This window comes from Musca vetustissima, unplaced genomic scaffold (assembly GCF_032173495.1).
Source record: "Musca vetustissima isolate MV318-11 ecotype Yass unplaced genomic scaffold, APGP_CSIRO_Mvet_v1 utg2661, whole genome shotgun sequence".
NCBI lineage: Eukaryota > Metazoa > Arthropoda > Insecta > Diptera > Muscidae > Musca > Musca vetustissima.
In genome coordinates this window covers 356,010-377,410 of record NW_026882008.1, presented here as the reverse complement: position 1 = coordinate 377,410, position 21,401 = coordinate 356,010, and the positions used below count along the sequence as shown (strand labels likewise).

Here is a 21,401-nt window from a genome sequence, read left to right as displayed (position 1 = left end):
ACGCTTGGTGGTGCTTGTGGTGGTTCATTTTTCAAATAAGCTTGGGCCCGTTCCAATTTTGTTACAAAACATGTGCGTACTTTAATATCTTCCAAAACGGTTTCATTAAGTAACTCTTCACGTACTCCCTCGGCCACTAGCATACGTTTGATTTCTTCATGTACAGCACGTCCACCATATCGTTGATCTTGGAATGCTTGCATTACCTGGACACCACTGAAAACGGGCATAACAGTTGTTTCACTATATCCTATATCGACAACGACGCCATGTGGCACAGCCAATGTGGAAAGGGCAATCATGTGTGAGGGTACATAGAGTACCGATGAGACCTCGAAATGGCGAAACAAGGCCTTGGCCAAGGTTTCACGTATAATGGTCTGGCCGAAGACATTTTCCACCACCACAATTTTCCTCTCCTTGGGACTTACCAATAAATATCTGCAATACATACAAAATCATCATTAAGAAAATCCTACTGCCGGCTTAAATGACTCACTTGAAAAATATCGTCTGCAAAAAATCCACCATTTGATCATAGAACTCCAATTTGTCATTGTAATCGAATAAATGTTTCGTTTCACCATTCGACGAGAGTATCACTTCTGTGGGTATGATTTTTCTTGGATATGCCTCGGCTGCAAAACCAAATCTGGAAAAAATAAAGGGAGTAGATGCATCATCATCAGCAGCAGTAGTTACCAACCAATATGACGTCATTGTTAGTAACCAATTTCCACTTACTTGGTATATGCTGAACCAATATCTAAGACCACAGGTGGTTTTTCTTGCATTGCCGTTTCATAGAGTGGCATTTTTTATTATTTATTAAAAAAATATTTAAGTTTTTCTTTATTTAAGAATGAAAACAAAATTGTTTCTATTGGTGATAGTTCAATATGAAGTATTTATTCACTGAAATGAACTTTGTGAATTAGTTTCATTTACTGTTTGGTTATTTATTATTAAGTGGCAAGGTCACACTTCACGCAAAGAAGGCATTTAATACAGTAGAAACGCAATACGAACAAGATTTTTTCGTTAGAAAATACAACGCTAACTTATGGCTGTTAAGGTCAAAATAAATAAAAGCCAATGCAACAAGTCGTTCAGTTTATTTGACATGTTTTAATCATTTTATTAAACATGTGGTAGATATGGCCTTAGTGGTAGAAAAGACGCAAAGTTGAACCAAAAACTTCTAATTTATTCGTCAATTTTATTGCATTTTTTTTAGCGAAAAATGTTACAGGTACCGATTGGGTTCCATTGGACCCCCATAGTAGAATTTTGTGGAGAACATTTTATGTCTTTATACTAACACGCTAAAATGAAGTTTAGAGGGAAATAAGGCACATTAGACATTAAATTTGAGAAGCAGCTATTATCCAGCTGATCTCCCTGAATTACTTTGTTAATAGGCCTTGTTTGGACGTGTTTTGAATTAAATATGACATATTAAGGCAAAAACTACAGTGTTGCATATCTTCTTTAAACTATGCCTATAATTTTATAGGTTTGGGATATTTTTTAAATTTATTAGTTTAGAACTTAAAACAATAAAACAATTGCATTTACATTAAATAGATCAACATAGATTCAATTTATAAATATTCAACCAAAACATATCAATCTTTTTTATAACCAAAATTAATTTTAAGATTATTCACTTCCTGCCTGCGTTCTTCAAGATTCTTAGCGCGCTTTTCTTCATCATCACTCTATAGAAATGAGAAAAAATTAAAAAAAATATTGTTATAATGCATTTTGGAGTCTTCAATGATTACCTTATGTGTATCGAAATGGGCCCGCAACTCTCTGACAAAAGGAAAACGCATTGGACACAATTCACATAGATGTATATTGGGACCGACATGTGATTTCATATGGGTGTGACAATCGTTACTTTGACTAAATGCCCGATCACAATAGTGACATTCAAATGGTTTCTCACCCGTGTGGGTAAGCATATGCCGATGTAGAGTTCTTGATCGGGCAAAACTAAAAAAAGAAATATAAAATAATTTAAATATTTTCAAAAGTGAAATATTGTCTTTTGCATACCGTTGATCACAATGTGTACAAGCATAATTTTTTATGCCTGTGTGTAAAAAACTATGTCTTTTCAGTAAATAGGCCATATTGAAGGCAGCTCCACAGGTGTCACACACGAAAGGCTTCTCTTTCTTGTGTACAAACATATGACTATGGAGACCACTTTTGTCCACAAAAGTTTTTGGACATACGGGACAGACAACGCTTTTCACACCCGTATGACGTTTCATGTGTGCCGTTAAACACGTTCGAATTTTAAAACCTTTTCCACATTCAGGACATAGGAAGGGTTTTTCGTCTGTGCTTAAATGAGAATTGATAAATTAGGAATATTAAAAAATAATAATTTTAAATAAATAAGAATGCAATTTCGTATTAAAAATATTTCTTTTTAAGGTTGCCAATTTACCTGAGTGTGTTCTTAAATGGTCCTTATATTGATGTTGTTTGAAATAAACTACAAAATGAAGAAATTTATTTAATTTACCAGTGGAAGTCTCAAATTGACTGCCTAAGTACCTTTCCCACAATATTCACATTCATAACTGGCTTTAGTTTCTTCCTTTTGATTTGAACTCGTATCCTTTTCCTTGTTAGCAGCAGTATTTCCTGTACAACCTTTTTTATTTTTCATTTTAGAATTTTTTCTAGTTCCTTTCTTTCTCAGGGGTTTATTTTCCTTCTTATTGCAATGAGAGTCTACTATGCTACTTGGTTCCATTTCCATTAAGAGATCATTTCTAAAATTAGAAATGTAATATAAAAGCCTTTTCCATAAAAATTAAATATTGAATTGAATTACCCTTCATTCAAATCATTATTACCCCCATCAGAATTTTCGGATTCCGTACCAATCATTTTCTCCACTTTCACATCATCATGCTGGTTGCTTATATTTCCCACTGGTGGTGTAACAATTATATCTAGCATATTATTTAATGTACATGTTGATATCGGCTCTTCATCGACATTGTCTTCAAAGGCCATTTTTTCCGATTCATTTTTCGCAGAATCAAACATTACCGTCTCTTCCAAATCAATACCATTTAATAATTTCAATAATTTGCTATTGGCCTGTTTATAGGCTTCCAAAAATTCATAGATTTTTTGCAATTGTTCAATGCATGCCATACACACTGTCTTTGGTAAATTATCCTGGAATCCGATACAAATTTCAGGTTGCAGTTTTATTAATAGATCCATTACCGTTGGACTGCCAGGACTTTCATTGATATGCTCGAAAATGCAAATGGCATTGACTTTAAAGGCATCACCAACTGTTGTGTCTGTGGTGCAGGTTCTGCACAAACTTTTTATGGAGAATAGAGTGGATTGCTCCATTCTTCCAGGAGGGTAAATCTAAATTTTATTCCAGCCCACAAATGTTGTCTTTGATGCGAATAGAGGCGACATCAGATAATGACAGATAAATTCGTGGGGACAAAACAGAATTGTGGGGTTGTTTACGAATGAGCGTAGTAAAGGAATGGCGACAACGTTTATTTGTTTAGAAAGGGGGCATAGGCATGGCCCAATATTTGTTATTGGGTCATGGGGCATAGGCTATTGTAATAACATCAGCTGATGTTTACATTCACTTTGAAATGATAACATGGCTAAACAAAGTGAACCATAAAAAATAAAACACATTTTTTTGGCGGTTTTATGAATATTTGTGGCTTTTTTTTTAATTTTTTTATTAATAACTTTATTAAGAATGTAGAATAATTTTGATATTGAAATTAAATTGTTTCAGTTAATATAATTTTAATTCACATTAAAATCATATCATTCCCAAATAAAGCGGTAGGGCAACACAACGAATTAAGCACATTATGAACAATTTCATATCTTTATATGACACGATTTCTTACAATTTTTGCAAATTCAGTAGTGCTGGTGGTTTTTTTTTTGGATACCATTTGTATTTTGCTTTTGCAAAATAGTCAGGCTGAAACCCAATTTTTATAAAAACAACTATTTATTAGTGGGTGTAGTATGACATTGTCTACCAAGGGGTAAGCCAGGGAAGACTATAGTTTCGGATCTCGCCACTGATCCTTATTAGTTCTCTTAATTTTTTGTTAGGATATTCTCCCTAGAATATTGTAGAATAAATTTGAATATAAATTGTAGTATTACAAAATGTATTTATAGATTTTAGTTATTGGCAATAAGTTTTTTTTTTTTTTTGGGTACTGTATTTAGGATTGGATTGTTTATATTACAATGAAGTGAGTTAATAAATGAAATGAAAAAAAGTTTTGTAAACACTTATAAAAATCAATCGAAAATTATTTTCCTTTTATCGGAATACCAACATTTGAAAAGAGCATGATATAATAATACATGGTAGGATATCTTGAGGTGTATAACAAAAAATCAACTCTATATTTAGTGGCTTGTTCTGTCAGATATATAATAAATATTTGTAACAAGTTGTTGCCTTTATTTCACAAATAACAAAAAAAAAACGTGAAAAATTCATAAAACGTAAAATATTTATACCAAAATTAAATACTTAAATTTATATATTAAAATTGAATTTATTTTAAACCATTTGATATAGTATTCAAAGCCATAAAGATAATCGGATCGGTACGACGCAAATCAAACTAGCCTTTTTCCTACAAATTTCAGAAATTTATTTGGGCCGATGTTGGTATTTGCAATGATTCTAAAAAAATAAATATAAACTTTCTATAGCTTAACGGCATTTTTGGAGGTTTGTCTCACTTAAAATTCACAACCAAAATGAAATTGTCATCTGATCTCTTTAAAGAATTAGAAAGCCTTATTGGTCGAGCCTTGTTAGAATAGGTGAAATATGAAATTTTTGGAGGTTTGTCTCACTTAAAATTCACAACCAAAATGAAATTGTCATCTGATCTCTTTAAAGAATTAGAAAGCCTATTGGTCGAGCCTTGCTAGAATAGGTGAAATATGAAATTTTTGGAGGTTTGTCTCACTTAAATTTCACAACCAAAATGAAATTGTCATCTGATCTCTTTAAAGAATTAGAAAGACTTATTGGTCGAGCCTTGCTAGAATAGGTGAAATATGAAATTTTTGGAGGTTTGTCTCACTTAAATTTCACAACCAAAATGAAATTGTCATCTGATCTCTTTAAAGAATTAGAAAGACTTATTGGTCGAGCCTTGTTAGAATAGCTGAAATATGAAATTGTATCAAATATATGGGGCTAAATTGTTGTTGAAATTGATTTTATAATCGATAATATTAAACCATTTAGATTTCTCAAAGCCCTGACATATTAAAATACTACATATTTGATCATATAGAAAACTTTCTGGAAATATTTTTTGAGAACAAAAATTGATTTATTTTCTTCATAAACTCAAAAATCCTGACAGATTTTATGATGCAAAAAAAAAAATCGTTCACGGAATCCTTGAAGATTATCTTAAATACACAATATGTCTTCATAGATGAACCAAATACTAGGAGAGCCTTAATGGATGTAATGAAACGTTCCGGTTGTTGTTGAAATCAATTTTATAATACTATTAAATCATGGTGTTTTCTCAGAGTCCTGCTATGTAGGCATAGTAAAATACTACATCGTTTATCAGATGGAAAACTTTCTTCTAATATGCCTCAAGACGACATCTAGTAAACTAGACAAGGTACAAAGAGCTGCCGCAATTTTAGTTACAGGAGCCAGAAGGAGTACGCCACAAGCAGCTCTGAACGCAATGCTGTACTTCAAGCCCCTGGGCCTCAGCATTAAGTGTCAGGCTGCGCGTAGCGCCTTAAGGCTACACGAACAAAAACTCTGGCGGAACTGTACCTCTGGACATAGTAGTGTTCTAAACGAACCAGGTATAGCATTGGACCAACGTGCTAAACTAAGCGACTATATATCACCAATCCTTAGATTCGACGATGTAGATGTCGTTATCCCTAGTAGAGACGACTGGAAAAGAAGTAACCCTCCTCTGGACGGTCTGGCCTTCTATACAGACGGATCCAAGATGGAAGAAGGTACTGGGGCAGGCGTCTACTGTGAAAGGCTAGGCCTTGAGTTGACCTACAAGCTGGATAGTAATTGTAGTGTTTTCCAAGGTGAAATCTTCGCGATCTGGAAGGCAGCGGAATTGATAAAAAACCTGGATGCTGAGGTCGTTGAACCGGTGACTATCTTTGTGGATAGTCAAGCGGCTCTTAAAGCCATCAAATCTTGCTACATCAAATCCGAAGCCGTCCTCAAGTGTAGAACAGCTCTGGAAGAACTTAACCGTAGCTATCGGTTGTGTTGGGTACCAGGACATTGTGACATCTTGGGTAATGAAAGAGCGGACGAACTAGCTAGACGAGGATCTCAATCCACCGATCTAGAAACTGATGACTCACTTAAACCACCCATATGTCTTTTCTATAGAAACTTTGAGGCATTCTTTGACGAAACAGCCCGCGAACTTTGGCACAACGAACCTAGGTGCAACGTGTCAAGATCAATCTGGCCGACTCTGTCTACTAAAAGAACGCACTCACTATTGAACCTGAACAAAGCTGAAATTAGAGTGATGACGGGAATTATCACTGGTCACTGCAACATCAGGGCCCTTACTAGTAAATGGGATCTTGATGCAACTGATTACTGCAGACTCTGTGTTGACGAGGAGGAAACGGAGACAATTGAGCATCTCCTGTGTCACTGCCCAGCCTTGGCTTACAGGCGACACAGACTAATGGGTGCTCATACTCTTCCGTCTCTCAGTTTCTTCTCATCAACCGAACCTGCTCTAATCTACAGCATAATTAGAAACATAAAATGGTTAGGAGCACATAACCTTGGCACGTAATGCTTTTTTCTGTCTGACTCATAGGACCATCGACCTTCAATCTTTCTCCACCCCCTTTAATTTACTACTCTTCTCTTCCCTACAGATCTGTCTTCTTGGTCTCTTCTCTTCACTGTATCTTTTCTTGTGGATGATCACAACGGACCTAACCGGTCTCAGAGTGTTGCAGTCACACATGTGACTGCACATCCCCAAACCTAACCTAACCTACTTCAAATATTTATTAATTTATTTTATTTATAAACTGAAAACTCCAGAGAGACTTGATGCACGAACTGAGTTTCTCGAAGAATCCCTGCAGATTATCTGAAACATTCAGCATTTATGGATGCGATGAAGTGCTCAGGCAGTTCGATGAGAAGACTTTCATAGTCATTGTGAAACGACCGAGGAGTCTTTATAGACTAACTGAATTGTTAATGGCGTCTCAGTTGAAATTCACAGTCAAATTCCTTACAGAGGAATCTTGCCAGATTAGCTGAAATATGACACTGTCTTAAGGAGATGTAACAAAAAATATTGCTCGAAATCTATTTCATTAAAAATTATTTTATAACTTGTATAACTTCATAGACATGACTATTGAGGTATGGTAAAGAGTGTAGATATTTATCAGCTGGAAAACAATCTTCAAATATTTATTGAGAACAAAAATTGATTGATTTTCTTCATATTACATATATGGTGAGCAAATATCCAATAAGTACTCAAAATTATTATTATTAATTTGGGGGTTTTGTTGGCTGACATTTTGAAGTTTTGAACTCCATATGACTATTAAAGTGACTGTTATTTGGCGTGATATTTATTGTTGAAGCTAAAATGTTACAAAATGTTGGATCTATATTAAAAATTTTCCGCATTGATGAAAGTCGGTGAAAAATGCGGCAAAAAATATCAAAATATCGAAAATGGGGTGATACCTATATATCCCATTTGTTATATACCAAACATTCTAGGAGTAGCAGTAATCTGTGTGATAAATTGAATATCATAAATATTCGCGATTTCAACAGACTTTGTTGGGTCACATACACTATTATTTCGAAGTGATTTGAACGGAATTCAAAAGATTGCAAATATTCCTTATTTTGCAGACAAAAACTACATTCCATAATAATTCTTCTCTGGCGCCCAATTGCACCGAATATCCATTAAAAGAGACTACTTTCTGAAACATTTCACTAGTGTATTAATTTCTGTTACTAGTTTATTAGGGCTTTCTGAGCTTGCAGACTCAATATTTCCGAATTAATAAAATTTACAGCGACTCTTTGCGCATGGCAGAAAATATTGCTAAAAATCAAGCTAAGAGTAAAAAGTGTAAAATTGTTCAGCAAATTTTTCCTCTTATGCATGGTTTTTCTGCATATTTTCTTTAGATTGATTTTCAAATGGGAAATTATCTCTTGCGTAGGACATTTAGTTATAAAATTATTCTCTTTAAATTCCTTTAATTTCATATTATTTAAGAGAAATTTTCCATTCACATTCAAGGTCACACAATTCAAGTGCATTTCATTTCAATTCGTCTTAAATACAATTTTGAAGAGTTAATATAAGTCGAAGAATTTTCTTTAAGAGAAAAAAAATGCAACAATTAAGGTTTTATTTTATAACAAATGTAATAAAAAGCAACTGTCCAAATATTCAGTTAACTGACCTATTTTTAAGTTCAAACTAATGACTTATTTAATTAAATGGATTTTAGAATGGGATGGTGAACTTGTATGGCAAATAAAAAGTGACGAAATAAAATTAAAAAGTGATGCACTATATATAACAAATTCAATGATACAGATGCTGCAAATTAAATACTTAATGATGGGCTAAATGGAATATATGGGAAAATGAAGAAGCAAATATTACGGGAACAATTCTATTCCAGCATCGTTATATGAATTATTTGCAGACATGTAGCTAATCAATTTTTGTTCTCAATAAATATTTAAATACCTACAAAATTATATCTGAAAAAAAAAATCCAATATATTCGTTAAATGGAGCTAAAAGGATTCTATTTAGGCGGCCTGTAGCAGAAATTTTTTTTAAAACAGCTGAAGCTGAAAGTCTTTAAGACAAACTTAACCTGCTGAGCATAGTTTGTTATAGCGAATCTGAAGGAATTCATTGACGAAAAAAATTTTTAAATATGAAGTTAATCAATTTTTGGTCTCAATAAATATTAACAATTTTTTATTTCTTTAATTGCTCGATGTTTTAAAAAATCAATTTTTGTTCTCAATAAATATTTAAATACTTCCCAATTGTTCCTTATATGTGATTTGCGAACAAAAATTGAAGAATTGCGGTAGGCTGTTCTAAATATGCGATGAGTCAGGATGTTTTTTACGTACAAAAGGAGTTCTATGAACAGGAGTTCTATGAACAGGAAAAAATATGAACAAAGTATGAAGTATTTGTGCATCATTGTCGAATTGTAGAAAAGCAATCGTGTCCTTATATTCAAGCTGAAAAATCCATACGGACTTTATTTGCGAACTCAGTAGATCAGCAGGACCTCGTAAACTATAGCTGCTCAATCACGGCACTTATATGATTGGAAAATCTTTAGCAGCTCTGTGAATGAATATGTATACGCGCGATAAAATGCTCAAGTTGTTCGAAAATATTAGGGAGTCTTTGTAGATGATAAGCCCTTTGTAGACGTAGCAAAGCGACCAAGTTATCTATATAAACGAACTAATTTCTTCAGGATGTCTCTGTTGAAATTCTCAACCAAAGTGAAATTCCTATAAAGTCCTTGCAGACTCAGAGAGCCTTTGTGTTCGAGACTTTAGCTAAAATATGAAAACGTCTACACAAGATTCCACAAAAATGTTGTTCGAAGTTAATATCATAATAAATATTGGGGTTCTCACATACACATATTTTCGAGAATATTTGAGCAGTTATCTGATAAGATTCTATGGCCGCGATAAAGTGCTCAAGCAGTTCGAAAATATTAGAAAATCTTTAAGGAAGAGAAGTCTTTTATGTCGTTACGAAGAGACCTTATAGAGATTGAAATCTCTGTGAAGTTCTTATAGACTCAGGAGCTGAAACATGAAAATGTCTTAAGAAGTTTCCAGAAAAATTTGGTTCGCAGTCAATACCATAATAAATACTGAAGTTTTCCCATAGCATTGATTATGGAGGATTTGTAAAAATTTGGAATGGATTTATCAACTGAAAATTTTATTTTCAAATATTTATTGAGAACAAAAATTAATTCATTTTTCGTCGTTGCTACATCTCGCAATAGTCGTCGGATCTTTACAGAATACAACTCTCCCGGTAGAGATCGCAAAATTTAGCATAGAGTTTTGAAATTTTACACGTTAACGGCACTAAGAGTTTTTTGAGGCTGACATATATCTAAGCAGAAAACGATTAAATTTGCTTTTATTTTCGGTATTTTGAAATTTTATATTTCTATATAATAAATATTGTGCTTTTTCCATAGTCCTAACTATGGAGGATTTGTAAAATGTTGGAATGACAGACTACATATTTTATCAGCTGGAAATGTGATTTTCAAATATTTATTGAGAACAAAAATTGATTAATTTTTTCAACGCAACATCTCGCAATATTCGTTGGATCCTTATCTGAATAGAGATCTTTATTTGGATAGAATTTTGAAAATTTGCTACACATTGTTACTATTTCGTCTATGATAATGCCAATGGGTTTTATTGATCCATGTTTGGATATAATTTTCTGTATTTTGAAGGTTTATTCTGTTTTCATTTTCGGTATTTTTAAAACTTTTTTTCTATATGATAAATATTGGACTTTTCCATAGCCCCAACTATGGAGGATTTTGTAAAATGTTGGAATGACATACTACATATTTTATCAGCAGGAAATGTTATTTTCAAATATTTATTGAGAACAAAAATGGATTAATTTTTTTCAACGCAACATCTCACAATTAGATCATTATCTAAATAGAGATATTATTTGGGTAGAGTTTTACATTTTGCTCACACATTGCTACTACTCCTACCATGTGTGATAATGCAAATGGGTTTTATTGGTCCATGTCTGGGTATATATTTTTTCTGTATTTTGAAGGTTTTTTAGCATACTCCCACAAATGTGTGTGTAATTCGGCATTACCAGTTTTTGGAGGCTGACATACATCGATGTAGAAAATTATTAATTTTGCTTTCATTTTCGACATATTGAAAGTTTTTGTTGAATTTTTCCCACTGTAACTTGTCGTTCCGTCTTCTTGTGGGGTGAGACTCTTATTGGAGAAAAATTTCGAAATAGATACATGCTTTGAAATATCTTCGCCCCATTTTTAGTATTTTGGATTTTTTGGTCGAAAATTCTTTACCAAATGGACTGTAATTTGGCCTCCGGATTCGCGTATTTTTTCTGGTACTGTTTTTTATTGCTAGCTTTATAATTTTAACTGACAAGCGATTAAATTATTAGGATTTAGTTGAGGACTAAGCAAAACGGAATATAGGAATTTATTTAGCTTTTTAGGGGAATTAATTAAGCTGCATAACAATTTTTTAAATAAAAGTGTACTTTACATAAAAATTCTCCTCTCAATGGTAGGCAATTAAGGTGCTCATTCGTAAACAAGAAGCACAGCAGAAGTGAAACAGTGTAACAGGTTCTATCGTAGCAATTATAAAAGTACGTTTACATGGTGCCGGATTTGGTTAACCCAGTGGGTTTATACTGTCAATACCTTTGAATATATGCCAAATAAATCCTCATAAAGTAGGTTAACCCGGTAAAAAGTTGTAATGTAAATACCGTATAATAAGAGTATAGAAAAATATTAATTTAAGACGTGTGAATTTTTATTTTAAAAAATAAGAGAAATTTATTTCAATATTTCAGTGTTTGATATAATCCAGCAACTTATTTTTATATATTTATTGAGCACAAAAATTGATTAGCTTAATATTTCCGAGCTTAAAAAAGATTTCCAAGCGCATCGTTCTTGCGCGCATATTCTCAATTTTGAAAGACCATGTTCCGAGATGTCTTCTACTTGATCTTTCCATCTAATTCGTGGCCTTCACCTTCTACGGGAACCGTCAATAGGCTCGCTTTTATATGCCTTTTGAGATGGGGCATTCTCATTCATTCGCACAACATGGCCTAGCCATCGTAGTCGCTGCAGTTCGATATGACTGACTATGTCGATGTTCGCGTATAGATTGTAAAGCATGTGGTTCATTCGACGCCGATATTCACCGTTGCCGCAGATAGGCCCGTAGATATTTACTAAATATAAAATTGTTGGACTATGATTAAGGTGCCTTTCGTAAAGAAGAAGCACAACAGAGGTAGACCCCGCGAAGCTAAAAATAATGACAATTGAAGAGATTCGATTGTAAAAATAATAATAGAAGCGGCCGCATAATATACAGGCTTACTATAATACAGGACAAACTAAATTATTAAATAATTGTGTCTTAAGGACTTCGGCCGGGTAACTGAGACGAAAAATTAATCTCTAAACTTTTTGTTAGCTCACATAATAACCAACAAATTATTGTTTCCTTATCATATTTTAAAAACGGATTGAATCACGACCACATCTTCAAATAAAGAAAATTTTACAGATTCCTTTGTAAAAAAATAATAGAGGGGGTTCCCTTATGATGGAGTGATCGAAGCTTGTAACATAAGATTGTGGAAGACGGATGAACCGAATGAAAGCACCCAGAGCTGCTCTGACTCTAAACTTTGTGTTAGCTCAGCTTAATATGCCAACAAATAAGTGTTTCCTTATCACATCTGAAAAACGGGTTGAACCACGACCAAATTATCCATGTTTTATATTAAACTAATCAACTTTTGTTCTCAATAAATATTTCCATTAATAGAAAAATGCATTATACTTAATAAATAAGGTGAATCGAAGGTGTATAAAGGATCCTTTTCTACTTCTCAATATATTTTCTTAACTTGCGTATCATCCACACGTATACGCCAACCATATCATTCTCACATTAAATGCCTGAATAATATTCTTATTTTCAACAAATTTGCATATTTTCACTTGCAATTTAAGCCGCAAACAAATATTCGTAATAGTTGCAGCCTTTCTCTCCTCCCGTTTTCTGATGGTTTTCCAGGCAACCAGGTTGTTAATCTTGATGTGTGCGTGAGAGCGCGCGCGAGGCGATGTTTGGCAAACGTGGCCTATTATGTCCCACGGAAATAAACAACAGCAAACATTTACATTTGTGTTAATATTTAAGTACCAGAGACAAATGTTCAGATCACAATGAACGAATGAATGAATGACTGTATGTCTGTCGGAACATGGAAGTGAATAAGCGAGAGCGTATGCCGGCACATCCTTAACTTTAACTGAAAACGTTAACATTGTTGGAAGTTTTCGAAAGTATATTTCGCTATGGCAATAAGTATGCAAGGGTGTGCATATGTATTTGTGTTTATGTCACAAACAAACTCACAGTAGCATAAATGACAATGTGTTGGTATACAATGTTCGGTTATAGCTCTGGCATATAAACTTTACATTGGCATTGTGTGTGTGTCTCTTCATTTTATTACACAAGGATATACAAGGAAACAGGATATGCATGCATTCGCATGGAATTTTTTCCCGCTGTTTGTGTGTGTTTCCATAACATATCTTGCCACTGGCAACGAAGTAAGTAATAGCTGTCTACAAGCCTATTGCTCCCTGCTTATCTCTATATATCGTTCTCACACTGGGTAACGTCTGAAAGTGAGTGTGCCAATGCCAGCCCAGCTGAACATATGCAAAATTTTGTACACGCTTCGCTGCACACCATCAATGCAAATGCATGCCTGAAACTTGCTCTGTACCACCTACATTTGATGCTTGCCACTTAATGACAAGTGCTTGAGAATAGAGAGAGAAATATATAGAAATTTCGTTTTTTTCTTTCAGTTTGGAGTTAAGCGTGAAAGTTTAAAAAGTCATCGGAGTGAAGGAAGGAAAAAAAAGAAGAAATAGGCTAATTTTTCACAACAAGCAGATGAATGGGGATTTATTTGATTTTGCTTTTTTTTTTAATCGTGAGATGGAAAGTGAAATAACTTGTTTGGTTTACATCTGGAATTTTAAAGCGTGTGGAAAAAACTTTGCTTGGGTGTGAGAGAAATTTATTTAAATAGGAAGCTATGTTTGCTATAATCTAGGCAATAATATTCTTATAATATGTATGTTTCGAACATTTTTTATATATTTATTGAGAACAAAAATGGATTAGCTTAATATTTACGAAAAAATACACTGTTGGACTATGATTTCCCAGTTATCTTATTTACGCTTTTTCATCAATACAGCTTTTAGTAGATCTTGGAAAATTCCCTTCCACTACACCCGCAAGAGATTCAATGAAATTATTAATTAATATGAATCCAGGTCGAGAAATTTATTGAAATATTTTTGAAATTTTTTTATATTTATTGAGAACAAAAATTGATTATTTCAATATTTAATAAAAATACAATTTCCCAGATAAAGTTTTCTTACGGTTTTTTTTAGTTGATATCTGAAAATTTCCTTGGGAATTTATTTTGGAAACCCATAAAATTAAAATTTAAGGCGCGTGAAAAAAATTAGATAAATAAAAGAAATTTATTTAAATAGGAAGCTTAAATTCTAGCCAATTCTTTTATTATAATATATTTTTTAGAATGTTTTTCTTAATATTTATTGAGAATAAAAATTGATTTGTTTCATACTTAATAAAAATAAACATTGCTGGAATACAAATTCCCAGCTAAAGTTGTTTTCTTGCGGTTCTTCATGAGGACTTTTCTTTTAGCCGATCATAGAATATTCCCTTCCACTAGTCCTGGAAGAGATTCTATGGATTAAACCATGCCGTGTGATTTTATTGGGCAAACCCAAAAAACCGACTGTCAATTAGTAGCTAACAATAAATTGCTTCAGCTCGCCGGTAAATGTCAATTTCTATAAATATTTATTGAGAACATATGTATTTTTTTTTGGATTTGTGCCAGTGCTGCCAGATAAATTTCATGAAAAATCGTCAATTTTTCAGAAAAAAATCGGCATAATCGGCATTTGTATTTTTAAAAATCGGCAGCATATAATTTATAAATAAATTCATATTTTTTTGGTTTATAACAAATCAATGTTGTTTATTACATTAAAAAAAGATAACAAACTCAATTCTGTATAAAAAAATAACATAAAAGGTTAATTTTTATATAAAAAATGTAGATTTTTCTAAAATATAGAAATTAAGTGAGATCTTTCAGATTTACGTATAACACAGGTATTAAGGTCATAAAAATAACTTACAAACTAGTACATATTTTTATTACACATTTTTAGTAATTCATTACCAATTTTGATATTAAAACAATTTGAATTATGAGCTATTTTAGTTTTGTTAAGGTTTACCTGACTAAAAATTCGTTCCACATTTGCTGTGGAGTGTGGAAGAACCATAATTCTTTGTACAAGTTTAGACAAAACTGGAAAAGCTAAATTGGAGTCCCCACGTTTATTTCTGAAAAATTTTTCCAAAAACTTTTTAAATTACCTATATTCTGCATTTTCAAAAATTTCTTCAAAATTCAGAAAGTTTAACTCTGTAAACTCGGAGTCAAAAGATTTTCCTTATTCGATGTAAAATGTAAACTAGACAGAGTACAATGCTGATAAAAAATGCAGATATCTAAGCCATTGAAAACGGCTGCGGCGAGTCGCCGGTAGTTATAATGATTTAAAGCTGCCAATTTTATATGTTTGTATGGTAACGCCGTATTAAATTAAAAAGTTAGGCAATTTGTGTCGATTGTTGAAATATCGGCAATTCTGAGGCAAAAATCGGAAAATCGGCATTTTCCATTTTTAGAGTGAAAAATCGTCAAAATGCCGATAAATCGGCAAATATGGCAGCCCTGATTTGTGCCCAATTTACATTTTGTTCGAATCAAACGTAGAACATATTAGAATGCAAATATTATCTTTTATTGAAAAAAACCCGCAATTTCTTTTAATAATTCTTGAACTATTCTTAATTATTTTTCCGGGACTTTATCATCTACGACTCTACTCAGTCCAATGTTTTCCGTGTTTAATGTAATTATTCAAAATTAAATTATTTTTCTGGGACCTCTTCTCTCGACCATCAAAGTTTCACTTTATCCTCTTGTTATCCAATTCCCAGAGAATGGAAGGAAGCCAAAAGCAAAGTTTTTATTTAGAACCACAAAGTAGAAATTTTGGTTAAAAAAATCAAGGCCTGAAGCATTATTAGTAACTTTTAAACTAATCAATTTTTGTTCTCAATAAATTTGTAAAGACGTGTAAAATAACAAAATTTACAACTGGAGAGGACTGCAAAGGAAATATTTGGCGGGAAAAACCCACTATAATGTTAATTTAAGCAATCAGTTTTTGTCCTCAACAAATATTTAATGACTTTAAAAATGTTAGCTGAAAATATATTCTTTTTATTTTGTACAAAATCAGATCAGAATTTTTTGAGTTGTCTTGCTTCACATATGTATGATTCCTAATCCATCAAAGCTTAACGTTATCCTTCAGATCTATTAAAATTTATAATATTTTTGGATAATATCCATAAAGCAAAAAAAAAACACAAATCAAGCAAGGGGTTTATTTAGAGCCGCAAAATAAAAATTTTGGTACAAAATTTTTATAACTGAAATATTATTTGTAACTATTAAACTAATCAATTTTTGTTCTCAATAAATTTTGTAAACACGCGTAAAATAATTTGTAAGATTTTTTTCAGGTTTCCTAATATTACAACTGTGGACTAGGCAATTAATATCCCGAAGCTTTTTCTGTTAAATTTCATCAGATATTCAGCTTTCCACAATACGTCGGGTCAGGAAATCAATAAATAGTTATTCAAAAATTCTCGTGTGCCAGTAAACCTTGAAGCCTAAGGTAATTGAGAAACGAACAGAACAGCTTACTCTCAATTTTCAGGTAATTATTATAATTTTTTATAATTGCAGAACTAGAACTACCAGCTTTAGTTCATCTTTAAATACAATTTTAGTGTATAAAAACTCATAAGAATTTTACCTTAGGTACTCTGAGCATTTCTCCTCATCTATGGATGGACACTCTAAAGATTTCACAATGTAGATAAATAGTGCCTTAGGATATAAAATATATCTTGGCATTTAGGCACGCATTAAAAGTTTTTAAGATGAATCTGCTTTAGCTCTACATAACCATTCCCTAGTCTTCAGATCATCTTATAAATACTTCTTGAAGTTTTCAACTCTCCTATAAAAAGTCGCTTGACTTTTGAGCTATTCCATAAGTACGCTTCCTTCAGTTTGTCTATAAAGAGTCTACAATATATTCTGGACATGAGTACGGACAATATTTATAATGATAAATTTATTGAGAACAAATATTGATGATTTACACAGAAATTTGTTGGCTTTTAGATCTTAATTCCGTTTTAAAAATGCCTACTGGCCTTTTAACATTTATTGAGAACAAAAATTGATTCACAATTTAGATTCCGTGCTATTTTTTTAATTTTATATTTTCTAAAATATAACATTTTTTAGAGACTTCCGATAAATGAATTTCAATGTTTGCCATAGCCTAAGCCAAATAGCTTTTGTGTAGCACAGAGTGCACCCAAACTGACATCTTCCATTTTGAATTGTATTAAAATGACAATAAAAGCAAATACCATTAGAACCATCTGCAGAAAGAGAGAAAATTGTTAAATATTTTTTAGAAGAAATTATTTCTGTATTGAAGTTACCTTTCCAAAATTAGAAAAATTAATATCCAAAAAATTATTGCAGGAAATTTTTAATTTTTGATGCAATAATTGCAGGGAAAATTCTCTTAGGCGGTAGTTTAGTACCGAGTTTTGAGTTTGAAATTTAATGTTGTGCAGTATGGATTGGATGGATTGATACTGAAATGAAATAAAATGGAAAAAAAAATTTTATAGTTATTATAGAATACATTAATCAGTTTTTGTTCTCAATAAATTTTCAAAATAAATGTTCAAATTTTTTATTGTCACACTGATATTTGTAAAAATAGTTTTAAAAATGTCAGGTTTATTGTAGCCTAGTAATTGTTAGAAAATATTTTTAAAACCCCCAAATAATTTTTAGCCAAAAAATATTTGTCTATTTTCAATTCCACGATTTTTGCCTCAAAGTATGAATGATGTTTCATAAGGTTTTTGTAAAAAAATACAATTTTTAGGCTTAAGAAATTGGTAGCTGACCTTGCGAAACGAAATTTTAAAAACTTTACACAGCTTTACCCGCGCAGAACTTTTTAAAAAATAATAGTACTTTTAAAAACATCAAAGTCACTGCCTCGCTGGACCTTGGCACAAGATTTTTAAAAGCTGAAACATTGTCTAATGAAGGAATTTTATGGAAACTATATAAGGGCCAGTTAAAATGTAAAGAAAACTGTTTTGAACATAAAATTCTCTTGGGAAGAATACATTAATCGATTTTTGTTCTCAATAAATTTTAAATGATCCTGTGTTCAATTCCTCATTTCCACACAGGGTCTTAAAAATATTTTTTAAATTTCAGGCTCATTTTTTTTTGCTCGGAAATTGGTAAAACATTTTTTTTAAACATCCCGTATTAGCTCCACATAACTTTGAAAAAAAAAAATATTTGAATTCTTAAAAAATGCACTATTATTTCCACACAGGAACTTGAGACAACATTTTTATATATTATATATATATTATAAAAATTATATATACATATTATAAAAATTCAAATGCAAAAAATGCATTAAAAATTAATTCCTCTTTCTAGAAAAAAATACTCACTTTTTGTGCTCAATAAATTATGGACGAACATGTGTACAATTTCTTACTTTCTTGCAGTATCTTCTAAAAATATTTTTAAAATTTCAGGCTTATTGTTGATCAGAAATTGGTAACAATGCGTTTAAAAACTAAACGCTTATAGACGCACAGAACTTTTAAAAAATATTCTATTTCATTTTAAAAACTGAAATATTTTTGAATTGTGGGCCGGTTAAAAGGTAAAGAAAGCGACGTGTAATGCAAAATCCTCGTTAGAAAATTACGTTAATCAATTTTTGTTCTCAATAAATTACTGCCAAAAAGGGACTAGAAAACAATAATTATACACCTGGGTGAATTTTTTAAAAATATTTAAACAAAATCCACGATTTTGGTACCGAGTGACAGTAACATTATCAGGAAAAATGTAAAGATTACTGTGTGTAATGCAAAATACTCGATGGGAAAATACTTTAATCAATTTTTGTTCTCAATAAACTATTGCCAAAAAAGGGACTTGAAAACAATAGTTATAGAAATTTGTAAAAATATTAAAAAAACACGCTTTTTGTCCCGGATGATAGTAAAAGTATTTAGAAAAATCAACCGATCTGAGATTTTCTCTAAATCAAATTTGCTGCCTCATTTATTGTTCTCCTGTAAGTATTTTCCACAATACGATTTCCTTGCATACTGGGGCGTATGATTTGTGTCGTTACTTATACGATCAGGACAAGAAAATTGAAAAACATATGACAGCTTACCTTATCCACACATTTTTCCGCGAAATAGCATACCAGGAAAATATTTAAAAATAATATAAATATATATGAATATCGAACTGCAAAGGAAAAGAAGAATACACTTTAAAAATAAATTAATAAACTATTTGATGATCTACTTACGTGTTTGAGTTGTATACTTCGGCTCATAAATTATACGCAAATAAGCCCAGTTGACCGTATAGACAATACATAGACCATTGTGTAGGAATAGCAGAAAAATCGGAGCAGCAAAATAGCGATCAAGCCTTTCAACCAAAAACCAGGTTTTATTCAATTGTTGTTGGCATTTTATCAAACGTTGAACTATTGACCAGCAACCTATCGTGTCTTTAGGAATATTCTCTAAATTTAAATGAATCCGATGAATAATATCATAAATAATCTGTAGATAAATCATATATTCTACACATTTCATTTGCAAAGCGGCTAGGAAAAATGAATTGCAAAGTTTACCCAATGTTGGCATATCACTGGCTATGATGACATAACTTGTATACATAATAGAGATAATGAGGACAATTATCCAAATTCCAGAGTTGCGTAAAAGTTTCCATTTAAGAGGTAATGTTTGCTTCCACTCGAAATCCTTAGAATTTAACTCTTGCTCCAATTCTTTGAATAATTTCAAAATGTCCTTAAGTTGTCGCTTTTCAAATAAAGTTTTCATTTCAATGCAGGCCATTAACAGGGTAATACCTCCATGATGTAGATAGCTAATAATTCGCGTAATACTATCCAATTTATAACGATACACAGCTCCATTAACAATTCGTTTATGTATGTGAGTGGTGAAAATGGCCAAAGAGAAGAGCAGCACACAATATTTGATGTAAATTATATAAAGTAATTTTCTTTTAAATGATCTCTGGGTTCCGTAATATAAACATGGCGGCAGATTGATACCAAATATTGTAAATATCCATTGATAGAATTTTAATAAATTTAAATAATTTGTTGCAAAGTTCCGTTTTCTATTTGTAATCGCCAACATTGTTGAAAGGTTCTAATGAAATGTGTTTTATTATTTGTTGTAACCTGGTTAAGATATTTTACGAGGAGATATATAGCTTAGACATGACTAATTGCTTGTGATTAATGAATACAGGGTGCTACAAAAAAACATTAGCCCAAATGGCGTATACATGGTGACAACACTTACACGCAACAATGGAAAAAATCCACCGATCTGAGTTTTTCTCCAAATCAAATTTGTTGTGTCTCTTATATATATTGAAAAAAGTTAACATTTATAGTTCTGGTGGAAGTAATATCATTTAATGTCACCATTTAAATAGCGTTTCAAATTGTGAAGAAAGTAGAAAAGAAATGAATTAAAATAAATTACAATTTATATAAATTATTTTTTGTATTCTCGTTTTTACACTAATCAATTTTTGTTCTCAATAAATTTAAAATAGAAAATATTATTGTCGCACTGAATCTTGCAAAGACTTGTCTTAAATGTTTTGCTCTTATTTCGTCTATGGTCGCACCCATGGCACAATAAATAGGTAGTTCATTTAGAGTAGCTGATGTCTCGATTAGCTGTCAAAGTGCGTAATTTCTACTTGAATTCCATGTTCAGTGTTGCCAACCATGTGAAATATTATAAGGAAAAAATTGACAGATAATTGAGACAGAAACAGAGGTTTTTGTTTTGATACATCACCTTATTATTGCATCTTGGTTGCACCGAACCATGCAAACATATTCGTCAAAGTTTTTTTTTTTCTTAATTATAATAATTACTATTAAAATGGTGAAGAAGAAAGTAGAATAAAAAATGAATTGCAATAAAATTATTATCTATATAAAGAAAACCGTGTGCAATACAAAATCAATTCTTGTTCTCAATAAATTTAAAAAGAAAATATTTTGTGTTTATTGTCAAAAAGGACTCTGTAAAAATATTTGAAAATCACAAAAAA

General features: G+C 31.8%; 4 protein-coding genes across 4 annotated transcripts in view; 1 reads left to right on the top strand and 3 right to left on the bottom strand.

Moving 5' to 3' along the window:
• Window positions 1-3: 3 nt before the first annotated feature.
• Window positions 4-720, bottom strand: LOC133328129 (actin-related protein 10; the record flags this gene model as incomplete). The annotated part of the gene is made up of 2 exons (XM_061536684.1): window positions 500-720; window positions 4-441 (listed from the first exon to the last, which is right to left on the bottom strand). Coding segments are annotated over exons 1-2 (659 nt in total), but the record flags the coding sequence as incomplete, so codon positions are not given.
• A 908-nt stretch (window positions 721-1,628) lies between these two features.
• LOC133328128 (zinc finger protein 567-like) lies at window positions 1,629-3,396 on the bottom strand. Its single transcript, XM_061536683.1, has 6 exons — window positions 2,858-3,396; window positions 2,593-2,795; window positions 2,465-2,512; window positions 2,065-2,353; window positions 1,788-2,001; window positions 1,629-1,721 (listed from the first exon to the last, which is right to left on the bottom strand). The coding sequence occupies exons 1-6, from the start codon at window positions 3,394-3,396 to the stop codon at window positions 1,629-1,631; spliced, it is 1,386 nt and encodes a 461-aa protein (XP_061392667.1).
• A 5,923-nt stretch (window positions 3,397-9,319) lies between these two features.
• The window catches only part of LOC133328130 (AP-1 complex subunit beta-1-like), a 363,610-nt gene continuing 351,528 nt past the window's right edge, over window positions 9,320-21,401 (top strand). The window contains exon 1 of the mRNA XM_061536685.1: window positions 9,320-9,335. The gene's annotated coding sequence lies outside the window, so the exon portion shown is untranslated. The remainder of the gene's footprint in view (window positions 9,336-21,401) is intronic.
• LOC133328126 (putative gustatory receptor 98c) lies at window positions 17,477-19,972 on the bottom strand. The gene is made up of 3 exons (XM_061536682.1): window positions 19,594-19,972; window positions 19,453-19,529; window positions 17,477-17,596 (listed from the first exon to the last, which is right to left on the bottom strand). Exons 1-3 carry the CDS (start codon window positions 19,970-19,972, stop codon window positions 17,477-17,479), a joined length of 576 nt encoding a protein of 191 aa, XP_061392666.1.